The sequence below is a fragment of the Heloderma suspectum genome, chromosome 17, assembly GCF_057233095.1.
Source record: "Heloderma suspectum isolate Gila_16-S chromosome 17, 16-S_ref, whole genome shotgun sequence".
Classification (NCBI taxonomy): domain Eukaryota; kingdom Metazoa; phylum Chordata; class Lepidosauria; order Squamata; family Helodermatidae; genus Heloderma; species Heloderma suspectum.
Genome location: NC_139474.1, coordinates 3,007,455 through 3,031,758, shown reverse-complemented (window position 1 = coordinate 3,031,758; position 24,304 = coordinate 3,007,455). Strand labels below are relative to the sequence as shown.

Genomic DNA, 24,304 nt, shown 5'->3' with positions numbered 1-24,304 from the left:
GCACCTCTGTGGGGGAGTAAAAATCCCATTGACTACAGCGAGTGGGGCCCCTTACATCCAAGGAAACACGCTCAAGACTGCAGTACTAGCAATTCTGTGCAAACATAAGAATATAAGAATCGTGTCATAGAATAGCGGGGTTGGAAGGGGCCTGTGAGACTATCAAGTCCCACCCCCTGCTCAGTGCAGGAGTCCGAGTCAGAGCAGCCCTGGCAGGCGGCTGTCCAGCCTCGTCTTGAACGCCTCCAGTGTGGGAGAGCCCGCCACCGCCCCAGGTCATCGGCTCCAAGAGCGGGACTGGACCAGACCAAGGGTCTATCTAGTCCCGCATTCTGCGCACATCGGCCAACCACATCGGCCAACCCACAAGCAGGGCGTGAGCGCAGCGGCGCCCTCCTGCTGCTGCTCCCCAGCATCCTGCCTCTGACAGCGGAGGCAGCAGTTGGCCCGCAGGGCTAATACCCCTCGACGGCCTCGTCCTCCACACCTACAGGGAGCAAGCGCCGCCGAGTGCAGCGAAGCTTACTTCCGAGTAAGCGTGCCTCGGTTCCGCCGGGAGGAACGGGAGAGCACCTTCGCAGGAGGGGGAGACGCCGGCTGCGCCTGAGCGCGGGAGGGGGAATTTGGCGCCGCTCCCTTCGGCGCGCCCGCTCGGCCCCGCCCCGCCCCGCGCCGCTCCTCGCAGGGCCGGAGGGGGCGGGGCTCCCCGCGCCGCCGCTTCCCCGCGCGCCCGCTTTGTCTGCGGCTCCGCTCCGGCGGAGGAATTTCCCCCCGCTCCCTCGGCCCGCCCGCCCCTGCTTCTCGCCGAGGCGGCTACGATGTCTCAAGATGGCGGAGGCGGCCGAGCTGAAGGTAGGCGGGGGAGGGGAGGAGGCCCCCGCCCCGAGAAGGGGGCAGCGGGGCGAGGGAAGGGGAAAGGCGGGGGGGCGGGGAAGGAGCAGGAAGCCTCTGTTGCCCCCCAAAAAAGTGGGGGGCGGGGGAGATACCTGAGGGGAAATGGAGGGGGGTCATGGGAAGCGGGGGGCGGGGTTAGTGGGGAGGGGGCCTGGGGGGAGGGGAGGGAGAGATACCTGAGGGGAAATGGAGGGGGGTCATGGGAAGCGGGGGGCGGGGTTAGTGGGGAGGGGGCCTGGGGGGAGGGTAGGGGGAGATACCTGAGGGGAAATGGAGGGGGGTCATGGGAAGCGGGGGGGAGGGGTTAGTGGGGAGGGGGCCTGGGGGGAGGGGAGGGGGAGATACCTGAGGGGAAATGGAGGGGGGTCATGGGAAGCGGGGGGCGGGGTTAGTGGGGAGGGGGCCTGGGGGGAGGGTAGGGGGAGATACCTGAGGGGAAATGGAGGGGGGTCATGGGAAGCGGGGGGCGGGGTTAGTGGGGAGGGGGCCTGGGGGGAGGGGAGGGGGAGATACCTGAGGGGAAATGGAGGGGGGTCATGGGAAGCGGGGGGGAGGGGTTAGTGGGGAGGGGGCCTGGGGGGGAGGGGAGGGTAAGGGAGGGGGTGAAAAGAGGCGGGGGAGGGATGGAGGTGAAATGGGGGGGAGATCCGGGGTTAGTGGGTGGTAAGTGAGGAGCTGTGCAGCCAAGCAGGAGCTAATGAGGGTCTATGGGGGGGCTGGAGCTCAGTGGGGCAGGTTGGGGTTCGGGGTTCAGGATGGGGGTAGCCATAAGGGAGGTGATGAGAGAATTGTGGGGGGGGAGATGAGCGGGATGGGGCAAGAAGGGGGTGTCACTGTGTGTGGGGTAAGAATTCGGGGTTAGTGGGAGGTAAGTGCGGAGTATCATGATGGGGGGGAGCTGAAATGGGGCGGGGGGACCTGTGGTGGTGGGAGGGGGTGTGTGGTTAAGGGTCCAGGGGTGGCTGTGCGGGGGGCGGGAGAGGAGGGCTGAGGCAGAAGGGGTCCAGGCTGGGTTTGGGGTAGTGGATTGTGGGGGGGGATGTGAGGAGAACCTCAGCAGTAAAAAGAATGTTTTTTCTGTGTGTGGGAATGATCCTGCGCATGTAAGGCGGGGGGGGAGAAATACCTGAGAGCAATGTGCAGGTAAGGTGTGCGTGGGGGGGGGTAGCAAGAACAAGAGGTGGAGGAAGAGACACTGTGAGGTTAGAAGTTATAGATGGGGGCGGTGAGTTAAGGGTCGTAGGTAGGCTGAGCTTTCTGCAGTCAGGAGGTATTAGGAGGTTTGCAAAAGGGAATTGGAGTCAGGGGGAGCCAGGATGGCAAAAGGGGAGGTTGGGGGTGGGGGAGACTGCGGTGGGGTATCCAGGGGTTGAATGACGAATTGGGAGGGGCAGAGACTTTGGGGGGCAGGATAACAGAGGGCTGAGGCATCCTTTAGGTTGGAGTGTATGGGGTGTACGGATTGACAGGAGACTTGAGCGCTGGGGCAAATGGGAACAGTGGGGTAAATTGTGGTGGCAGGTTTCAGAGGCTGGGATGTGAGAACTTGTGGAAATGAAGTTGGGGGGATAGTAGGAGGAGGAAGAAAGGCAGGTGACGACAGATTTGAGGGTGGTAAATGGGGTAGGAAGGGGGGGAAATAAAGTGGGGCACATGGGGCATATTAGGGATAGTGTGTTCGGGAGCTTGATTCAGTTTTTTCACATCATTCCCAGTTGTGGGACATAAACATTTTTGTATTAAATTTGTATACCGCTCTGCAGCAAAACTGTCTGAGCAGGGTGTTTCTGGGCACATCCAGAGTGCTTTTTTCCTTCATAACCGCAGCCTGCCTTCCTCCATACATGTGGAGATATGGTAAGGGCCAGAATTTGATCTTCGAGGCCGGTGAAGCTCTCACACCTTTCTGTTTTGAGCCACGTGGCTGGAGCTGTGGTCATACACAGGGTAGGGGTGGAGATGAAAGAACCGTCAGCAGGGGGATTGGAGGGGGTGGTGGGGTGCTGACCCATTGGTACTGGGAACTCATTGCCAGCAGTTGCTGGGTGTGTGTTTGTAGTGGTTTATATCAGCCATGCAGGTAGAACTGCTGCACATGTCTGAGTGGGATGAAAGGGAGATGTCCTGCCATCAGGGTTCATTGTGCGATATGTTCCTGTGGCTGGAGGATTTGAGATGGGGTTGATCTCCTTCTGTATATATTTTTTTTCTTTTTCTCTTTCCCATCTTTAGGATTCAGAGTGTAACCACCATTGCCCACCACCAGATCCCGGAATATGAAATTGTCCTTGGTAACTAACAAATTCCAAAACCATTTTGGGGTCCTCGCTGGCGTGTTAATATTTTTTTTCACCCCCTACAGGTTCCTAGCTGGCTTTTGGCTGGGAAGGGACTCTTGAGTTCTACTCCCCTGTCGGGGAATAGAACTCAATAGACCTCTTTAAATACTTACAGCGTGGACAGAATTGTCAGGACCTCTCAATGTTTGTGTGACCGCTTATATCTCGTCAACATCCCCCCGGCCATTTTTAAAGAAACTACTTCAGATGTTGCCGTCGGTCAGACTTCACCTAAGCCCAATATCACGGTTGTTCTGAAGTCTCGGTTTCGGAACTGCAGTAGAGAGTGGTGAATTCTTCCGTTTTTAAAAACGTATTAAGGGCACAATCCTGTGCATGTTTAGACAGAGAAAAGGCCTACAACTCCCAGCATTCCCCAGCCAGGCTGGCTGGGGAATGCTGGGAGTTGTAGGCTTTTTCTCTGTCTAAACATGCATAGGATCGCACCTTAAGTCAAGGCACATAAGGCTTAAAAATAAAAATATGCTGTTCATAATTGTATTTGTGCAATAATGGGCTGTCGCAGCCTTCTCTGTCACCCTTCCTTGCCTACCATTGGCTGAGGGGCTGCGATGTCAACATTTTAACTGCAGAGGCAGAAGCTGTCAGCCTCTGCAGAAGCTGTCAGCCTCTGCAAGGGAAATATCCCAGTTTGGGGCCCTTAGGTCAGGTGTGGCTGCATGTTGTTTCGTGGTAAGTGAGCTTTGTCTGTAGGTCTCTAGAGCACTTGCACTTCGAACTTCAGAGTATTTAAGAATTGCAAATACATGCTGTGGGCAATATACAATGGGGCCACTCTACATCCACTCATTCCGTTGCATTCGCAGAACCCACCGCTTGTGCAGTGGGGCTTTTGTGCTTCTAAAAATGACCCCAGAAATGCTCATTTCTGCAACAGGAGAGGTCTGTGGAGCAAGCTTCTGCAAGCTCTGCTGACCTGCCTCACTCCGGAAATGAGTGCTTCTGCTCATTTCGGGTTATTTTTAGAGGTGCAAAAGCCCCATTGTGCAGGCCGTGGGTCCACTGGGTTTGATACGTATGCTAGAAGTACAACAACAACTAGTTAATTGCAAAACGATGAATTTAAATTAAAAGAAATTAACACGTTATTGTTAATGGTTACTATCTTTGGTACGTTTTCTGTAAATGTGAATGGGTTCGCTGAACAGTTCTTCTATCCCAGAAGAACAAGGTCAGTCTGCCGTTACATTTTTTGGGGTTAAGGCAGAAATTGAGCTAGAAATCAAGAGAAGTATCTGCAGCTATCCAAAGAACACATGTGAGTTTTTACAGGCAGTTGTGTTCAATTGGCAGTAGGCCAGTTCTTCATCCTCAGCCCTGTGGCTTCATGGAAGTTTTGACCATGCTGAAATAATAGTGACACAAGCAGGGAGTGAGCTGCAGTAGGAAAAAGCACCTGTGTACCAAATAGCTTCAGGTAGATCAGACAGGTGAGTCGACTTAGGTGCTAGAGGTGTTGGGTGAACTCACACACCCAGAATCTTTTCTGGGCAAGTCTCAGTGGTATGCAGCCGTTCCCACCCTGGTGCACAGTTCTGGTCCTTTTGTTAATGCCAGGAGCAAAGATGTGGGAGTGGCATTTGCGAGTGTCATAAGCTTTGGGCAGGGGCCATTGGAAGGCAGGACATGTTTTATTCATTAATTCACCTGGCAAGAATCTTTCCTGCACTGCTTTAAGACCCAAAGATGTCTGTTCTTTGCATTAAATGTATTTTAGAAAGTAAAAATCTGTCATAAGCAATTCCTGTTGTTGGAACGGTGAAGTGGCTGTCTGTGCGCTGCCTGGTCCTTTTAATGTTCACATTTGTATCTCACCCTTACAGCTGCTCTTTGGGGGTTTATATATAAAGGATCCATACTGCTGCCTGCATTTTTGGACTCTTCTTGGGGACGTGGCTATGGGGGCTGTCATGCTGACCGCCCGCACTTCATAGTATACCACTGCACCGCTGGTCAGGGTTGAGCTGGAGAGTCCTCAAAGAAGCATCCCTGTGCATGTAAGCTAGCATCTCCCTTCCTAAATTTCTGATAGGTAAAGTGAACTTTTTTGTTGTGAACTTTTTTGTTCAGAACTTGAAAAAAATGGAACATTTTGCTTGGAACACCTTTGAAGATTCATTTTGCTCATCCTCAGTGGGGCCCACTCTGCATCCTTCTGCATTAGTCACTGTTCTGGACATTCCTCTTGCTTGGAAGGAAGATAGGGATGGCTGTCATGGTGAAATCCGGTCCTTTCTGAGCTTGTTGGATTTTCCCAGAGGCTCTGGCTTGACTTGCATTTGTGACCCAAGCTGTGGGCTTTTTCCCGAAATCCGGGAACTTAATAGGATCCCCCCCTTAAAATCGACATTTCCCCAGGACCCCCAATATGGTGCCCGCGGGCACCATTTCCCCCAAATTGTAATTTGCGCAAATTTTGGCTGTAAATCATGCCAATTTGCGCAAATTATGACTGTAATTTGTGCATTTTTCAGCTGTAATTTGCACAAATGGTTCTTTATGCAAAAAAAATTAATGGGAATCCCGCCAGCTTGCTTGACTTGTTGTGCACCGAGTTGCGCCAGCTGGTGGAAGATGGAACGGAGTTTGGCGGGCCGACCTGGCGAAAGCATGTTGTGCTGCACCCCCCCCCCCAACCAGATTCCTCTGACATCCCTAACGGAGGAGTGATTCAGTTCAGAGATACAACAGGCAGTTCCCTCTGGGGCCTAAGTTTTCCAGTTGTACCTGCTGCAGGGAAGCATCAGAACGACGCCCCTTCCCCCTCACCAGGTGCAGAGGTCCGTTGGAAGCAGGCGTCCCCAGTGGGTTTGAGCTCAGGGGAGTCTTAAATTATTTTATTTTATTATGGCATACAGGATTTTGTGAAGGGCAGGTCTTAGATCAGTTCTTGCAGGCCTCTTACGTTTCCATAGTGACCCTTCCCCCTGCATGTAATTTTTCCCTGGGTTACCTTGGAGGTATTAACTGAAAAGGAAAATCTTTAGGCTGCGATCTTATGCTTACATGCTGACTTGGGAGCAAGTAAGAAACGTCAGATCAGGAGGTCTTGTAACTATGAAAAAACATAAAAGGAGGGAATGAATGCAGTTAAACTGGGTATGGGGGAACAGCACAACTGCGCAACCTCCCTATTACCCCCCCCCCCCCCCGTCCCCAGTCTGTGAAGGCTGTCATTGCCATCCCCACCCCGGCTGGAACGGATGGAATTTTCCAGGCCCATTTTTCTGCCAACCCCCCTTCTGCAAATAAGCCCTAGACCGAGAAATTATGCTTAGAGGAGAGTAGTTTCTAAGCACATGGTGTGTGTGTGTTTTGCATTTTCAAAGCCTGCTTTAGCCCACCCGCAAAGCCCAGAGCGTTTGCCCAGCTGGCCGCCCTGATGGCTTCCTTAACCTTTTTCTTTTTATTCTCTTTGAAATCTGAAGGCTCCCGAATCCCCTCTTGTATTTCTCTCTTTCCCCCCATCAGCCCCCTTTCCTGTGTTTTTGTTTGTTTGTTCCATATTTCATTAGCTGAGGCCCAGAAGGATTTGGTTTCTCTTCTGCAAGGGGTTGTGTCTCTCTGTCTAGTAGGCTGGTGCAGTGGCCAGGAGGGGACTCCTTTGGAAAGAGAAATGGAATGTATTATCATGGATTCATTGCTGATGCCCCTTCCTTCAGCAGTTGCATACCTTAGTACAGCTCTGAGAATTTTGTGTAAAATAAATAGCAGAATTTTGTAAGTAGGATAAATAACAGAGGTTAAACAAATCCTGTGTGTGTTTGTCTGTTATATGTGCGTGTGTGTGTTCTTACTGCATAACTTGGCATTCAGGATTCCCAAGAATTTAAAATGTTTTGTTAAGGTTAAGGGGAGAGAAGGAAGAGATTTAGGGCCATGGATTTAGAGCCACCAAGATGCCACTTTTACATCCACCTTCCCTTGCTTTCCCACCTTTCTTCAGCTTCTGAGTTTGTCTACGTTTGCTCACATACTTGCAGTGCAATGTTTACAGCCACAAGGGCTAGGAACTTGCTGTTTGTTTTTTGATTAAAAAAAAAAAAGAATGAGAAAATATTCTCAGGATATGGACTTCTTTGCCTCCAATATCAGTGTTCCATGTTTGTACAGTGCAATTGTAGATCTGCAGGATAGCCTTGGCATTGCTGTGCTGTGCATGTATTTCAGCTTGGAAAATTGGAGGGTGCTAGGTCAGACAGTGGCCCCATTCACACACCTCACGGGTTCTTTAAAGCATGGGTTGTTGGGGCTGCATGGTAATGAGTGAGTGTGCTGCCTTCCTCCTACTTGCTGCTTCTGCTTCGGCATTCCAGTGTCGTTTGATGCAATGTCCGAACCCAGAATTCTGGCTTTTTATGTGACAAGTAACCCAGATTTTAACCCATCAGCAAACCATGGGTTCAAACTCTTGTCCCTCAACAATCCAGAGTTCCTGGTTCGGACATCACATCAGGAATGGGGCATTCCTGGGTTGTTTGAGAAACCAGATGCAAAGAGGAAGTGGTGAGCAGGCAGGGGGCCTGTGTAGCCCCGGAAATTCGTGGGTGAAACCACCCATGAATTGCCATTACGTGTAAACCAGGTCTGTGTGCCCATTTAGCCAAGTCTTGTCTGCACTAACTGGCTGGGGTTTTCAGCCCTACTTGTAGATGCTGAAGACTGAACCTGGGACCTTTTGCATGCAAAGCAGCTACTCTACCACTGAGCTACAGCCCTTCCCCTGGATGTAAAACAAATAGCCTGTAAGAACATAATGGGGCTTCCCGGCCATGCTTACAGAAAGAGAGCCAGAGTGCCATTCTGATGTTGCATTGTGGGAAATGGAATTGGAGGGGCTTTGGGCACAAAAATAACCCACCGTGTGGCTGTCAGGCTGGTACGTGTGTTGCCCGAGGTGGCTGACTGTTACATTGGCAAGAACTCCCAATTGTATGCCAAAGGCTTTTCAAGCCATCTGCTCAGAAGCAGATAAAAATTCGTGCAACAATCTCTGACTCTACCAACCAACTCTGCTTTACTCCAAGTCCAGTGCTCTGAATTTGTTGTTTTTTGGGTTTGGGGTGGGAGAGAGGTGTGTGGGTGTGTGAGTTAGGTGGGGGAAATGTGACTGGAAAATATGGAGCTGGGGAGGGCATTAGGTTCCTCCAGTTCCTCCCCCTCCCCAAATGTAGTGATGTATTGCACATAAGAGGTTGCCTTATACTGCATTAGACCCCTGGGTCCATCTGGCCCTGTATTGTCCACACTGGCCCGATGGGCACGGTCAAACAACCCACATTTGTTTGTGAATGTGAGCAAGCGTGCTGGTTTCTGCTTTCTGAAACAGCCCAGGAGCCCCATCCCTGGGTTGTTGCCAGGGTGTACAAACCCAGTACTATGAGTTTTTAGGGTTGAACAACCCAGAGTTTGAACCCATGGTTTGTTGTTGGGTTAAAACTCTGGGTTGTGTAAGCCTCAATAAGCAGAGTGCTGGGTTCACACGTCATGATGTAAAGCAGAAGCGACAAGCATGGGGGAAGCAGCACATTTGCACACTCGCTCTGGTGCGGCCATGGTGACCCATGGGTAGTTTAACCCATAGTTAGCCATTACATGTGGACCATGTCACTGATGGGCAGCTGCTCTCCAAGGTTTCAGGCAGGGGTTTTTCCAGCCCTACCTGGAGGTGCTAAAAATTGAAGCTGGGACCTTCTGCATGCAAAGCAGGGGCTCTGCAACGGAGCTGCTGACTTGTTTTCAGTCTTTATTCTGATAGTCAGTGAGGACTAGTAACTAATTCAAAGCATCTCCATTCCGATGATCCTTCAAACCATGTTTTAGACTAGGATTGGGAATGTGCTGCACGCCCTCGTATCGATGCTCTGAATTAATCTGGGCTAAGGGAATACATTACATTTTTCTTCAATCATTATTTTGTTATCGAGAAAAATCCTGTCCTAAAGCAAGGAGATTCTTTCTCCGAATCTGCAAACCTTTAGCTTCCCCATCCAGCCAGGTAAAAGAGTGCTTGCTTCCTTGACCAGGATGGTTGGTATTGGATAATTTTCATTTTTGCAGCAATAACCTTTTTTAATGGGAAAAAAGGAAAATGTTTGCTTTCATTAGGAAGAAAGCAGAAGTCTCCTAAGGTATAATTCTAACCCACTAGCGAATAGCATTATATTTCGGTCATAAGGTCCTTCCTGGGGCAGAAATGCTGGGCTCACAGCCATCTAATGGCCTGTGCAGATTTGAACCTTAAGTTTTCATGTGTCTGATTCAGAACAATTCAGTTATTGTTGAGTGGAGATTAGTGTTGGTTGTGGCTATACTGGTTTTTCTTTTTTAGCTAGATGCCCAATGAGGCTGCAAAAGGTCTACCTAAGTGCTTTTTTCTCATTTAAATTTGTCCAGTTTCAGCTCCCAAATTGGACAGTTCATAATATTAGGATTAACTCCACAGTCCCCAGATTTCGGATAGCTGAGCTACACTTTTCCTCTAAATTAAAATTGGAGGCACAGCCAGTAAGCTTACTTTTAGAGTGTGCAAGGGTCAGGATTACCTGCCCTCAGAGGGGCCAAGCTGCTCTGAAGATAATTTACACTGATTTATTATTTATAAAGCTCTATCAGTGTGTACAGTACTTATTTATTTATATATTTAGTTACAGTGTTTTAACTCCATTCTTCCGCCAAAAAAGCCTCCCTGCATGGCTTACAAAGATTAATAATGAGACGCTGCCTGCTCTCAGGTTTGCAATCTAAAACACATGACACAAAAGGAAAGGGAATTGGGAGGGAGGCGGAAAACGAAACAAAACTCAGCCACCAGTTCTTAGTTTCAAAGTTCTTCTAAGTGTTCTTTCTGGCACAGAAGGGCGAAACAAGCTCCCAGGAGCTGCTCCTTCTCAGGCCAATGTATGGGGCCAGGTTGATCTCCCGTTACCGTGATGTTTATCTTGAGAGGCACTGAGGTGCAGCCTCAGTAGCCCTTACTTCTCTGGCCAATGGATGAGGCCAAAGTATGCAGTCCTAGGGAACTGCTCAAGAAACAGGGTCCCTGTCCTGACGAGCTTACAGTCTAAAATTTGACATGGGGAATGGAGGAAGGGGGTAAGCGGTGCAAGCATATGACATTGTTTCCATTTTGTGTGCTTATATTTGGTTACTAGGTTCATTGGAGTTAGGCATAGGAATGAGGAGGTTGTGCCAAAGGCTTCATTGAAAGTAGGGTTTTGAAGGAAATATGAGGTGGTATGACAGAGGTGTTCTGAGAAGCAGTTCCAGGCTATGAGGGTTTGAGGCCTACAGAGGCAAAGGGAAAAAAGGTCAGGCTTAGAGGCGGGGGTTGTTGTTTTTTTGTTGGGAGGCGATATCCCTGAGAAGAGTAGTTTCATTTTCCTGGTTAAGTTTCAGTTTCATTTCCCCAGTTTCATTTCTTCAGGTTTGAAGCAGTACTTTTAGTTTTGGGGGAGGAGGGTATAAAAAGTGAGGGTCAGAAAGACCAGAGCAGTGAGAGCAGAATCAGAAGACCAGGGCAGGAAGGAGCAGCCTAAGTCTAAGTACCTAGAGAGTCTAAGTACAGCTAGGGTAAAGCAACTTGCATTTTGCACTTTTATTGTATTTCAAGGCCTTTTGTACCACTCAGCTCTATGATATAAATACCTTTAATTGTGATTTGCTAGCTTTAATTTACCAGTAAACAGTTGTGGTTAAATCTCAAGTGTCTGGTGTGTCAGTCACCCCACATCTAAAGCCTAAACCCCACATTATTAGGAAGGGGAAGCTTAACACAAGGAAAGTGGATCTCTTAAGGAGGCAAGAGATCCTTAAGGAGTTGCTCAGGGGGTCCAGGTCATAAAGGGAACCCTGGCACAGCCATTGAGGGAGAAAGGGCAGTTGTTTGAGGGAGGAGGAGACCTTCAGGCAGTGGGGAGTGTGAGGAATGAAGGTCACAGATGGAGGCAGGGATGTTTCAGGTTAATGGGAATATAAGGCGGGGGCCATGGTGGACTTTGAAGGTAGTGTTAGATCTTGGAATGAACTGGAAGCCAGTGTAGAGATTTTAGGAGAGATGTGGTTTGATTGGAACAGTGAGAGACTTGAATAATTTTGGCAACCAAGTGCTGGATAGAGGGGAGGGGCAAAGGTGAGACAACGGAAGACCACGAGTCTCTGTTCTGATTTATAAGGAGACAGGCCCAGAGTAGTAACTCATGCAGATGCTTTCGGCAACCTTTTCTGTTGGTGCTTTGGGCTCACTGTAAATGTATGTTACTTATGCCTCAATCCTACGCATGCTTACCTGGGAGCAAGCGCCACTGAGAAGAGTGGAATTTACTTCCAAGTAAGCATGCGTAGGATTGCACTCCAGCATACAGGTTGGGAACTGTCCAGCAACTGAATGGTTAAGCCAGCAGGCCCTGCTGCTGCACACAGGGAATGAGCACTTCTCCCTGATATGCTAGTTCTCTTCGTGCAAGGATTTTATATCCATATAAAGGAGTGTTCAGTCATATGAGCCTAGGGTTTACTTGATGTTTCAGGATTTTAGCCTTATTCTCAAGGGCTCCAGAGGAAGGAGTACAATCTCAAGTGGACACAACCAAGGGGCATAACCAGCTTTGTTCTGCTTGGTTTGAAAGTGTTTGCTATTCTGTCCCCTCTCTCCCCACCCCGACCCCATGTCCATCAGGCTCCACCCTGAGTCACCAGCATAGCCAGACTCTTCCCCTGACTGGGCAAGTGCCATCCTCTACTTCCAGCCCATCTCACCAGAGTTTACTGTGAAGCATTCCTCCTTAGATCAGGGATGGGAGACCTCTGGGCTGTGGGGTCCTCCATCCTTCCCAGCAGCTTCTTCCCCTGGTTCTACCCCATTGCTACCAAGGGAGAAGCTCTTATCAGCAGCTGATCAGAGTTCTCCCCTGCTTAGCACTGAAAACTGCTCCCTTTCTTGGTGCTTAGCTGGGGAAGCACTAATCTCCAATCAGCAGATGGTGGGAGATCAGAGCTTTTCACTGCTGGGGAGGGAAACTACTGAGTGATTCAGTCCTGCTTCCTCCTGAGCATTGTCCTGCAGAGGGTTGTCCCGCTTACTTCTGAGTAGACATACAGAGTCTTGATATTTGGGATTATATTTGAAAGTACTGCGGAGTGAATCAGTCCTGCCTGCTTGTGAGTCAGCATGCAGAGGTTTGGTATTTGGGATGCTATTTGAAAGTGCTGTTGAGTGAGTCTTTCCTGCTTACATGTGAGTAGACATGCAGAGGCTTGTCCTGCTTATTTGTACGTAGACCTGCTGCTCATGCTTACTTCTGAGTAGACATGCTTCTTTTGATTGGTAAGAATGGAATTTTGGGGGAGGGGGCTTTCACTTTTGCCTCTGCCCGTAATCATGTTTGCCTTTGACCCCAGAGTGTTAGCCCTTGGGCTGCAAAAGCTACCCCGCTCCTGCCTTAGATCCTCAGTTCTGCCCCTTTGAGTCTTGGGGAACCTGGCATCTGCAACCTAGAAATGGGTTTGGACATATAAAGAGAGCCAGTGTGGTGTAGTGGTGAGATTGTTGGCCTGGGACTTGGGAGGTCGGGTTCTAATCCCCACTCAGCCATGAACTCACTGGGTGACTTTGGGCCAGTCACTGACTCTCAGCCTCACCTACCTTGCAGGGTTGTTGTGAGGATAAAATGGAGAGAAGGAGGATTCTGTGCACACCGGCTTGGGCTCCTTGGAGGAAAGGCAGGATATAAATGAAACAAACAAACAAAAATTAAGCTACCTCTCACCAAGGCAGACCATTGGTCCATCTGATCCTAATAACTAGATGTGTTGGGGATTGAACCTGGGATCTTCTGCATGCAAAGCAGATGCTATGCCACTGAGCTCTGGTGATCAGCTCAGTGAAAATTAGATCTTAGAGACGAGAATGAGTAGCTTTCCCCAAATCTCCAAGCATGGCTTTAATGCCTTTTGAATGTGCATTATGGTGTGTGCCTGTTGCTGCCTCCTCCCCCCACCCCCAATGCTTTGGAATGTTTTAGTTTGTAATCTAGCATAACAGGAAGCAGGCTATAGCACTGGAGAGGCTGTTAGAAAGGCAAGGCTGGCTAGAGATGTAACATTCCCAGACATTTTGAAGCCATGGTGAAAAACGAGGGGTGTACGAGGTGGGAGGGAAGTTGGATATTTAGGAAAATTGGAAATGCATGCAGCACAGTTTGAATAAACCTAAACCTACTATGCTGCTTTAATAACATGACATCTGTTATGTGTAACTTGGCTCATAAAACTGTATTGTTATGTTTATCTTACTTTAATATATTAATGCCTTCATTAAAAAAAAAATAATAAAAAGGCGTACCCAGAGTTAGCGATGGAGTTCTTGCCCTTTGGGAAAATAGGAAGAAAATAGAAACCATCAACATTGTAGTAAACAAAGGAAGAATTTTCTTCTCTGGGTTTTGAAACATTATCTAGGCTCTGGTGTTAGCAGAAACAGATGCTACCTCTGTGGGGTAGGTTAGGCTGAGAGGTAGCATCTGTCCCATGAGAGCTTCATGGCTGAGCAGGGATTTGAACCCAGATCTCCCCAGACTTAGTCCAATACTCTAACCACTACACCATCCCTGGCTCCTTGAAATAACTAGCGCAAATGAAATGTATTTCACTCATCAGAGCTCTGTGGACTTCAGGAAATGGAAGGTTTGTATTAACTGAAACCTCTTAAGTGTGTGTGTGTGTGTGTGTGTGTATGCGTGCATGTGAAGACAGAGGAATCTGAAGCAAAAGAAATCAAGCTGCTTTGTGCAAAGGCTTTGCACGACACATCGAATGACCAATATACTTGGCAGATTCTTAGATGGCACTCCTGGAGGTGTTCTATGTTCAGTGGCAGCTGAAAGAACTTTTCCAGCATCGAGTCCTGAGAGGGTTGCTTGTTTAGTCATCCAGTCAAGCTCAGCAGTGCTATAATTGCCAACGTTGCTATTTTGGAGCCAAGAGATGTGCAGCATTGTGGATAGGCCGTGTGACTTCTTATTTTAAAACCCTGCTTTTACAGCATTTTACTTGCCAGTCTGGAAGAGGAAATGTTGCAGAAATGTATAGTGTGCGCCCCCCCCCCCCCGTTTTCTAAACATTTCCAATTTCCATTTCTGACTGGTTGTGGAGAGAAGGGTGGTGGGGAGGTTCCCCCCCTGAATCTTCTTCCCCACCCCAGCCTTTGCTTCTCTAGGCCAGACCCCCTGCCATACCCAGTCCCAGAAGTTCTACTGTGCAGGAATGCCACAACCCGCTCATCCCATCCCCTTGCTGCCCATGCTATCCACAAAACAAAATTTCTGCTGCTGCCCTAACAACTGGAAATCCCATTTGGCTCTGCTGTGGCTTCTGCAGTGTCATCAGGTGATGCCCATGTGCTTTCAAGCCCCTTGGTGAAGGCTTGAAGATTACAATGTCTGCTTTTTTGATCAATGAACGTACATGAACCAACTGCCAAACAGCTTTATTGAGTGAGCCCTGAAGTTCTAGTTTTGAGAGAGCAGGAGAAAATTCTCTAACTGTACGAGGCATAACTTCAGAAGCCTCTGTCATGTCTCCCTTCCATTGTCTCACTCTCTCCCCCTTCACCTCCAATATAAAAGCCCCCAGGTTTTTGCTCCTAGGGGAAGTGCTCCATCCTCTTGATTGTGGGGATGAAGTGCAGGTTGGGTATCTGGAATCGGGGTGGGTGGGGTCTCATTCTATGTCAGTTGTCGTGATCTTGTGTCTGTGGTGCTAGAGGCCTTTAATAGTAGAGGCCTGCTACAAGCATCTGGGATTCCCCAGATCTGTAAGCTTCTAACAGCATCTGTTTCTTTCCTCTCTTTTTTTCCTTCTAGCACATGGTTATGAGCTTTAGAGTGTCAGAGCTCCAAGTTCTTCTGGGTTTTGCAGGCAGAAACAAGAGCGGGCGGAAGCATGAGTTACTCACCAAGGCTTTGCAGTTGCTGAAGTCTGGCTGCAGTCCGGCGGTTCAGATGAAAATCAAGGAGTTGTACCGGCGACGGTTCCCCCGGAAAATCCTCACCCCTTCGGACCTATCCATGCTGCACCTCCAGGCGGGACAGCTCCCCTCAGCCACGGCACTAACCCCAGGCGCCATGTGCCACTTGCCCTACGATAACGGAGCGGTGGCCTCTGCTGTGCCGGCTGGCATGTTGCCTCCGGTGCCGATGTTAGGACCCAAACACGAGACAGACGTTCCGCACCTGTCGCCGCCCATCCACCCGGTTCATCCGGATGTTAAAATGAGGCGGCTGCCCTTTTACGACGTCTATGACGAACTCATCAAACCCACCACATTGGGTAAGTTCTCTGAACTGCCCTGTTCATTGACCCATTCTTTCCTGCTGTTGCTAGGCAGAAGCATGGGTTTCACAGGGGTGTGAAGGAAAAGTTATGTGGAGCTCAGAAGCTTGTGGCCTTCCCCTGCCAAAATACCATTGGTCCCTTCCAGGGGACAATAGGATCAACTCAAACTATGTAGGGGCCTTTTGGTCCACTGGCAGGTGCACCCTTCCAGACCTCAAAGTGGTGGGAGAGAAACTTCACTCGAGGGGACAAGACCCATGGCACAGTTCAAAGCCACCCCCTGCCCCTTTGGATATATTAAAATTACATTGCAAAAGGGTATGGCATATTAAGAGTGTTTGCAGAGGTTCCTTGTGCATCTCATAACTACTGTAATGTTGCCATTTAGAATAATAATGATTATGGTGATGACGTTGTGAACATTTTTGGAAACAAAGGGATTGGTGTGTACACCACTCTGTTGTTAATAACATTCATTCTGGGGCTACCCAGACATCATGCCAAACACATGGGTCAAGGGAGCTTAACTATGGTTTTCCATTATGTCTGATCCAAGGAACATAAGACGATCTCTGCTGGATCAGGCCAAGAGTCCATTTAGGCTACCATCCTATACACATTTACTTGGGATAGGGATGCTGGAGAGATTTGAGACGGACTAAAATGAGCTCAGATTTCTAAGAATCTGACCTGTGGAATCCACTGTGGAGCGATCCCTTCAGGCTGCGCAGAGTCCGTGAACTTTCAGATGATTTTTTTTTTACTTTCCCAAAATTTACGCATATAAATTCGTAGGAAAATACGTACGTTTCTGCTGAGGAAACAACTAGAATGGGAGACAGTATGCTAAATGTTACGTACTAAGGTAAATTATGCAAATGCTTATGTAAATACTTAGGTAATTGCGTATTTTTCTGCATGATGAAAAAAATTTTTTTGCATCCGCAACGGAACAAAAGGCACCTAACAGTCTGCAAAACACAGGAGGAGTGGATTTTACACAGTCCGTACATGGGAGTAAGCCCCACTGAACCCAGTGGCACATACTTCAGGATAAGAATTTTTAGGAATGCACTGTTCGTCTACCATCCCATTTCCAGCAGTGTCTACTAAGATGGACAAACAACTACTTTGTGTTTGTCCAGCAAACCAGACTTGGAAATCATGGTTCAGGTTTGCATACTATGGTTTGTGCTTTATAATTTTATCATGCAGTGTGAAGTGAGCTTCTGTGTAGAACCAGTAAACTGCCCACAGAAAGATGGTTGTGACGGGTAATTGAACATGATTTGAATCGGGGAGTGGGGGACTACATTTCCCTCCCAGTCATCTTCTCTAACATGGCTTAACCCTCTACCATTTCCAGATCCCTGCATTGCTCTCTTCCTTCATTACATTGAAAAGAACATGTGCATTAAATTACTTTCTAAATTTCACCTGGTATAGCCCTTGTTGAAAGGCCCTCATGTCTTTGCAGTTGTGGAAAATCTGCCATTATGTTCTTGACAGCAATAACTACTAAGAGCCATCCTGAGTAGGCTGGGGATGGGGATTATTGAGACTCCATTAACGATGGCAGTGTGGTGTAGAGGTTAGAATGTCAGCCTAGGACTGGGGGGATCCTGGTTCAAATACTCAGTTGGCCATGGAGATCTCCCAGGGGCACCTTAGGTAGTTGCTATCTCAGCCTAACCTACCTCACAACAGGGATGTTGTAAAGATAAAATGAGAGGTGGAGGGAGAACAGTGTACGGTGCCTTGGAGGAAAGGTGGAATATAAGCATAATAAGTAATCCTCATCAGAAATCTGACTTATTTACCTCATGTTTAAAAATCTTTTCTCTAATACAGAGAAATGGAGTTGCTAGATTTGTTCTGGCTGCTCAGAAACATAGGAAGAAGTTGGCTGAAAGTTTGTATAGCAAATTTATTTATTATTTATGCTACTTTTTTACTGCTTAATATCCTAAAATCTCAAAAGGCAAAGATGCCCAAGGTCCCTGCATTCCTGGGCCAATGTGGCTTTGATTTTATTGTTCCTATTGCAGTTGGATGGCTCAGGTTTCTGTGAGTTTCATAATGGCCTTCGTAGTTCCATTCCAAGTCCGTTAAAATGTCTTGTCGTTCCCCATAGCTCTGCACAGTAGAAGGTAGGAATGTCTGGGACGATGGAGATACAATCTCCCTTCCATTTCCTTTAGGGCAGGGGTGCAGAACCTCAGCAGAGAACCACTGTCTTTCTGAAGAGAGAAGTTCCAAGCTCATGTCCCAGACAGGAGACTAGAAAGTCTCCTTTTTTCAAATGAAAGATGCAGCGTTTTAGGAACTTAACAAAGGAAGAAGGAGATCGGAAACATGCCCTTTTGACGGTGGGGGACTGTGGTTAGTTAAAACAAATTGGCTTGAAGTTCTAGATTGATGTCCTGGTTTGTTGACTAACCATAGTCGGAACCGATGATAGTTCAGATGTAATTAGAGATGTGAAATTTCTGGATGTTCTGATGCTATCGAAAAAGCCCATTTTTCCTGGCAGTTTTCTGAAAAACAGAAATTTGAGGGAGAATGGGAAAATATCCAATTACCCCTCAGTAATATTGAGCAGGGGTAGGCATAAGGAAGAATGGGATATGTTGGTAGATCTCTGCTCAACTTGCAGTGGATTGGCTAGAGTTTCTGACAAAGTAGATCTCACAAGCCTGAAGTCTCCCCACTCCTGATATGGGCCAAACAATTCCAGATCTTCAGAAGATCATGCTGGGAAACTTGTCAGTAGAAGGTGCATTGGCCTCTCCCTACAATCTCTGTATAAATTACAATATAAAGGTACGTTTGTTTGTTTGTTTGTTTGTTTGTTTGTTTGAAGTATTTATTTATGGCCGCCATGACAACCATGGGGCTGTCCCAACATGTCATTGGCTCAACGCATATAAAAGGACACACGCTTGATCTGGTTTTCTCGACTGGGCAGGAGGATGGTGATCTGAAAGTAGAGGAATTAACATCTGTCCCTTTGTCATGGTCAGATCACTTCCTGCTGAGGTTTAGACTTCTGGCGGCCTTTCCCCTCTGCAAGGGTGGGGGACCTATTAAAATGGTCCGCCCCCGGAGATTAATGGATTCCGATGGATTCCAGAGGGCTCTGGGGGATTTTCCTGCTGGTATGGCTGGTGCTCCTGTTGAAGCCTAGGTCGCTCTGTGGAATGCAGAGATGACTCGGGCGGTTGACACGATCGCACCCAAGCGCCCTCTCCCTCTGAGCAGAGCCCGGCCAGCTCCTTGGTATACACCTGAGCTGAGGGCAATGAAGCAAGAGGGGAGACGGCTAGAACGCAGGTGGAGGAAAACTTGTGCTGAGTCTGACCGAACACAGGTAAGAGCCCACTATCGAGCCTACTCTGTGGCGGTGAGGGTGGCAAAGAGGCAGTTCTTTTCCACCAGCATTGCATCTTCTCAGTGTCGCCCGGCGGAGCTTTTCCGAGTGGTTCGCGGCCTGTTACATTCTGGGCCAGGGAGAGAGACGGTGGAACCCTCGGTAGCACGCTGTGACGGGTTTACGCAGCGCTTTGAGGATAAAGTCGCTCAGATTCGTCATGAATTGGACACCACGATTAATGCAGTTCCATTGGTAGAGGCGTTCAGAGCACCGTCTGGTCCAGTTTTATTGGATGAGTTTCAGTTACTGAGGCCTGAGGATGCGGGCATGGTGCTTGGCCAAGTCCGATCGACCACTTGTGTGCTTGACCCTTGCCCTTCATGGCTTATTAAATCAAACAAGGAGGGGTTGTCCGGCTGGGTCCAGGAGGTTGTAAATTCCTCCTTGAGAGAGGGAGTGGTGCCTGCCGCTTTAAAAGAGGCAGTAATTAGACCACTCCTGAAAAAGCCTAACCTGGACCCAGAGGATGTTAACAATTATAGGCCAGTGGCCAACATCCCCTTCCTGGGCAAGGTGCTTGAGCGGGTGGTTGTAGGACAGCTCCAGGCACTCTTGAATGAAACGGATTATCTAGGTCCATTTCAATCGGGCTTCAGGCCTGGTTTTGGAACGGAAACTGCCTTGGTCGCCCTGTGGGATGACCTCTGCCGGGAGAGGGACAGGGGGAGTGCGACCCTGTTGATTCTCCTGGACCTCTCAGCGGCTTTCGATACCATCAACCATGGTATCCTTCTGGATAGGTTGTCTGGGTTGGGAGTTGGAGGCACTGCACTACAGTGGTTCCGCTCCTACTTGGATGGCCGATTCCAGAAGGTGGTGCTGGGGGATTATTGCTCTGTGCCATGGCAATTGTGCCATGGGGTTCCACAGGGCTCTATTCTATCCCCCATGCTGTTTAACATCTACATGAAACCGCTGGGGGAGGTTATCCGGAGGTGTGGGCTGAGGTGCCATCAATATGCGGATGACACCCAGCTCTACCTCTCTTTCTCATCAAAACCAGGTGAGGCAGTGGCTGTTCTGAACCAGTGCCTGGGCACGGTAATGGACTGGATGAGGGCCAATAAACTGAAACTCAATCCAGACAAGACGGAGGTACTGTTAGTGGGTGGTTCATCTGCCCGGCTAGGTGATAATCAACCTGTTCTGGAGGGGGTTGCACTCCCCCTAAAGGATCAGGTTCGTAGTTTGGGGGTGCTCTTGGATCCAGAACTGTCACTTGAGGCACAGGTGAACTCAGTGGCACGGAGCACTTTTTATCAGCTTAGGCTGGTATACCAACTACGCCCTTATCTGGACAGAGATAGCCTAGCTACAGTTATCCATGCTCTGATAACTTCTCGTCTGGATTACTGCAATGCGTTATATGTGGGGCTGCCTTTGAAAACGGTCCGGAAACTTCAGCTGGTCCAAAATAGGGCAGCAAGATTGTTAACAGGGACTGGCCTGCGAGCTCATATTACGCCAGTACTTTTCCAGCTGCACTGGCTGCCGGTCCATTTCCGGGCCCGATTCAAAGTGCTGGTGTTAACATTCAAAGCCCTTAACGGCTTGGGGCCAGGTTCCCTGAAGGATCGCCTCCTCCCATATGTGCCTGCCCGGACCTTAAGATCATCAGCAGCAGCCCTTCTCCGTGAGCCCCTGCCAAAGGAAGTGAGGCGGGTGGCTACTAGGAGGAGGGCTTTTTCTGTTGTGGCACCCCGGCTCTGGAATGAGCTCCCTAGTGAGGTTCGCCTGGCGCCTACATTGTACTCCTTTCGGCGCCAGGTGAAGACCTTTTTATTTTCCCAGGCATTTTAGCTTTCTAAATTTTTATCTTTGCTGTTTTAAATCTGTATTTTAAACTCCTGTACTGCTGCTAGGTTTTATTGTGGTTGTATTGTTATATTGTGGTTTTAATGTTCTATATATTTTAAATTGTTTTATTGTGTGTTGTTTGGTTTTAGTTTTTGTGAACTGCCCAGAGAGCTTCGGCTATTGGGCGGTATAGAAATAAATAAATAAATAAATAAATAAATAAAATTATGTGCCGCTCCTCAGCCAAAAAGGCTCCCGGAGCAGCTTAGGTATAATCATTAATACAAGACAGTCCCTGCCCGCAGGCTTATAACCCAAAAAGACACAACACACAAGAAAAATGGGATGGGGAAAGAAGAAGGGGGGAACAGACTCTATTATTCTGCACAGCCACAGAGGTTTGTTAACCAGGATCTTATTACATCTCCTGCTTCACAATGCAGAGGGCGACTGATTGAAATGTGCTAGTCTAAATGCTCCCCGTATTTGAAAACAGTTAATGTATGCAGATAAGAAGCTCTAACACATCCATATTTTGAAGGATTCCTTAAGAATAATGAGGAACAGGGTGGGTCAGCTGCTGCTCTCAAATATTGTAGCGCTAGATCTACTAATCTCTGTATAACAGAGCATTGGGCCATCTTTAAAGCATATTTGCCCAGTGGTCAGACAAATGGAGAAAAGACCACCCCTTTCTATCCCCCCCCCCCAAAAAAAACCTAGGCAATGAAAAGGAAAGGAATCCCGCGCCTGCTCCGTTGCACCCGTGTTGCATTTTAAACAGGAGCAGGCAAGGACTGGGGTCCTTGGTTGTATTCCAGTAGTGTTTAGACGGCCGTTGCTCCTCTGAGCCATGGCTGTTGGGTTGGTCTTGGAGGCTTCTGCCAGCAAAGACACCCGCGGGGTCTGGGTGGCGCTGGAATGTTGCTGTCTATCCCAGGCCTCGCATTCTTTAGATTCTTGGGCTGAGGGAGAGAGAACTGCGATGATGGCTTGAGAGTCAGAATGAAGCCGTGGAGAATTTATTTATTTATTTAATTTCTATACCACCCAATAGCCAAAGCTCTCTGAATCTAGTCCAAGGGAGAAGGTCCTTTTTACGCTAGGCAGTGTACATTCTGTGGTTTAAAAAAAAAAAAGTATTTATTTCAGCATTTTACCCTCGCTCTTCAGCTAAAAAAGGGTCCCAGAGCAGCTTACAGAAATTAATATTAAGACACCCCTGGCCCTCAGGCGTACTATCTAAAAGGCATGACACAAAAGGGATTGGGAGGGAGAAGGGAAAAAGAGCAAAACTCAGGCTGCAGTTCTTAGTTTCAAAGTTCTTCTAGGTGTTTTTTCTGGCAAGGAAGAGCGAGACAAGCTCCCTGCAGCTGTTCTTTCTCAGGCTGATGTATGGGGCTTGGTTGGTCTCCCCCTTTGTATGATGTTTATCTTGGGGGGTGCGGGGTGCAGCCTCCAGGTAGCCCTTGGATCTCTAGGCGATGAGATGAGGCCGGAGTCTGCAGTCCTGGGGATCAGTCAGTTGGAGCTTCTGGCATGGAGGGGTGAAATGAGCTCTCTAGCTCATCCTCATAATATGTAGTTGAAATTACCACCCCGCCCCTGCTGCCGGCAGTGATATAGCATGGAGGCAGGAAGATGCTGAAGGGCAGGAAGCAGCTCTGTCCTGCAAGACGTTATGGGGCAGGAGGTCCACCATGCCTTTCCTTGCATCATCCCTTTGTGTTGGGCATCCCGCAAGGTCTGACTACCGCTTGGCCTCTGCCCCTTCTCTCTTTGCAGCTTCTGTGAACAGCCAGAGGTTCGAGGAGGCTCATTTCACCTTTGCCCTGACCCCTCAGCAGGTCCAGCAGATCCTCACTTCTCGGTAAGGGGAGTCTTGTTCTATTTAGGCTTTTCTAAAAACAAAACAAAACTCTAAAGCAGGGTAGGCAACCTGGTGCCCTCCAGATGTTTTGGATGATAACTCCTGGCATTTCGGTCCATTCGCCGTGCTGTCTGGGGCTGATGGGAGTTGTAGTCTCAAAAATCTGGAGGGTGCCACATTGCCTCTCCCGGCTCTAAAGCCATGTGGAAGCAATGGCTGAGTTCAGACATCACATGAAACCACAGCCAAGCATGCTTAACTGTTTTGGTGAGATATCCAAGGTTAAAGCGATCAGCTGACAAACCAGAATCAGAAAACATGTATTGCAGTAGTTTGGATTAACTCTGGTTTCATGGAATGTTGCAGTTGACAAAACCAAAGTTAGGGTCGTTGCTACTGCACCTTGAGGCCAAAGTGCTGAGCAAGATGGAATACGAAAGCCAAGAAGCAGCTGGGAAACCCTGGTTGGAAAGCGCTAACTGTGGTTTCGGTTCTAAACTGTGGTTAGTGCAAACTGTGGTGTGTGGTATCTGAACTGAACCAATAACATAAGAGCAACATTCTGAGTAAAGTAATGCTGCAGTAAGATGAGTTAGCCGCTAGGGTTAAAGCCTTTAAAGCCCTCAATGGTTTAGGATCACATTATCTGAAGGACTGCCAACACCTTATAAGCCTGCCCAAGTGTTAAGATCAGTGCCCGAGGCCCTACGCTCTGGCCCACCAGCAAGAGCCATTAGGTTGGCCGGTACTTAGGGACAGGGCTTTCTCAGTGGTGGCCCCACACCTTTGAAACTCTGCCTAGGGAGATACGCATGGCCTCATCACTGCTGGCTTTAAAAGAAACGAACCCAGAAGACTCACTTATTCCAGCCTGCATTTGGTGCTTAAAAATCATTAGCCACTGCTACGGATGTGTGCCTGTGTCTGTGTTTAATTGCAATTGTATGTTCATGTTTTTGTAGTATTGTAAGCTGCCTTGTGAGGGAAGTGCTCCCTGAAAGGCAAGTTTTAAAAAAATCTCTTAAATTAATTAAATAATAGCACTCCAGTTAAATATTGTTAATTAACAGCCTTTGATTTGACTGTGGTCAAATATTCCATGCAGCAAAGAGCGCCACTGCATATTGAAGGAAGCAGCTTCCATTTTAAAAATTTAATTACAGTGTCATTACTTAGCCAGTGCAGGTTACCTAACCCTGCACTGGTCATTGCAAAGCAATGAGCATAGCCAAGCTTCTCCCACTAGTTACTAACTGTGGCTGCAGGCATCTCTGAACAGGAACATGAGCAAATATCAGTGGCAAAGTTTTAGGCCTGGGGCTGCCAACAACTCCATCTTTCTCACTGCAGAAACTTGCAAGGACCCCCTCTGTGGTGATGCTGATTAAACCTGCCATTTACTTATCCCAGCCTGGAGCCTTCCAGCTGTTTTGTACTTCACCTCTAACAATCAGTTTCCTACAAGTGCTACCTCCAAGGGAGTCTTGGAAGGTGACAGCAAGGGAGAGGGCCTTCTCAGTGGTGGCCCCCTGACTGTGAGCTCCCCACTGAGGCCTGCCTGGCACCAGCACTGTCATCTTTTGGGCACCGGGTTAAGACTGCCCTCTACTCCCAGGC

The 24,304-nt window shown here is 48.5% G+C and overlaps 1 protein-coding gene across 7 annotated transcripts in view; it reads left to right on the top strand.

Moving 5' to 3' along the window:
• Positions 1-579: 579 nt before the first annotated feature.
• Positions 580-24,304, top strand: part of PIAS3 (protein inhibitor of activated STAT 3) — a 145,851-nt gene continuing 122,126 nt past the window's right edge. For 3 of the 7 annotated variants that reach the window (XM_084824666.1, XM_084824668.1, XM_084824669.1), the window contains exons 1-3: positions 726-852; positions 15,116-15,581; positions 22,603-22,687. In XM_084824666.1, coding sequence (XP_084680792.1) covers positions 829-852; positions 15,116-15,581; positions 22,603-22,687 — 575 coding nt within the window. In that variant the 5' untranslated portion in view covers positions 726-828. Of the gene's footprint in view, positions 853-3,086; positions 3,186-15,115; positions 15,582-22,602; positions 22,688-24,304 lie in introns of those variants that run through there. The other 4 variants (XM_084824663.1, XM_084824670.1, XM_084824667.1 and 1 more) reach the window with 3 other exon arrangements.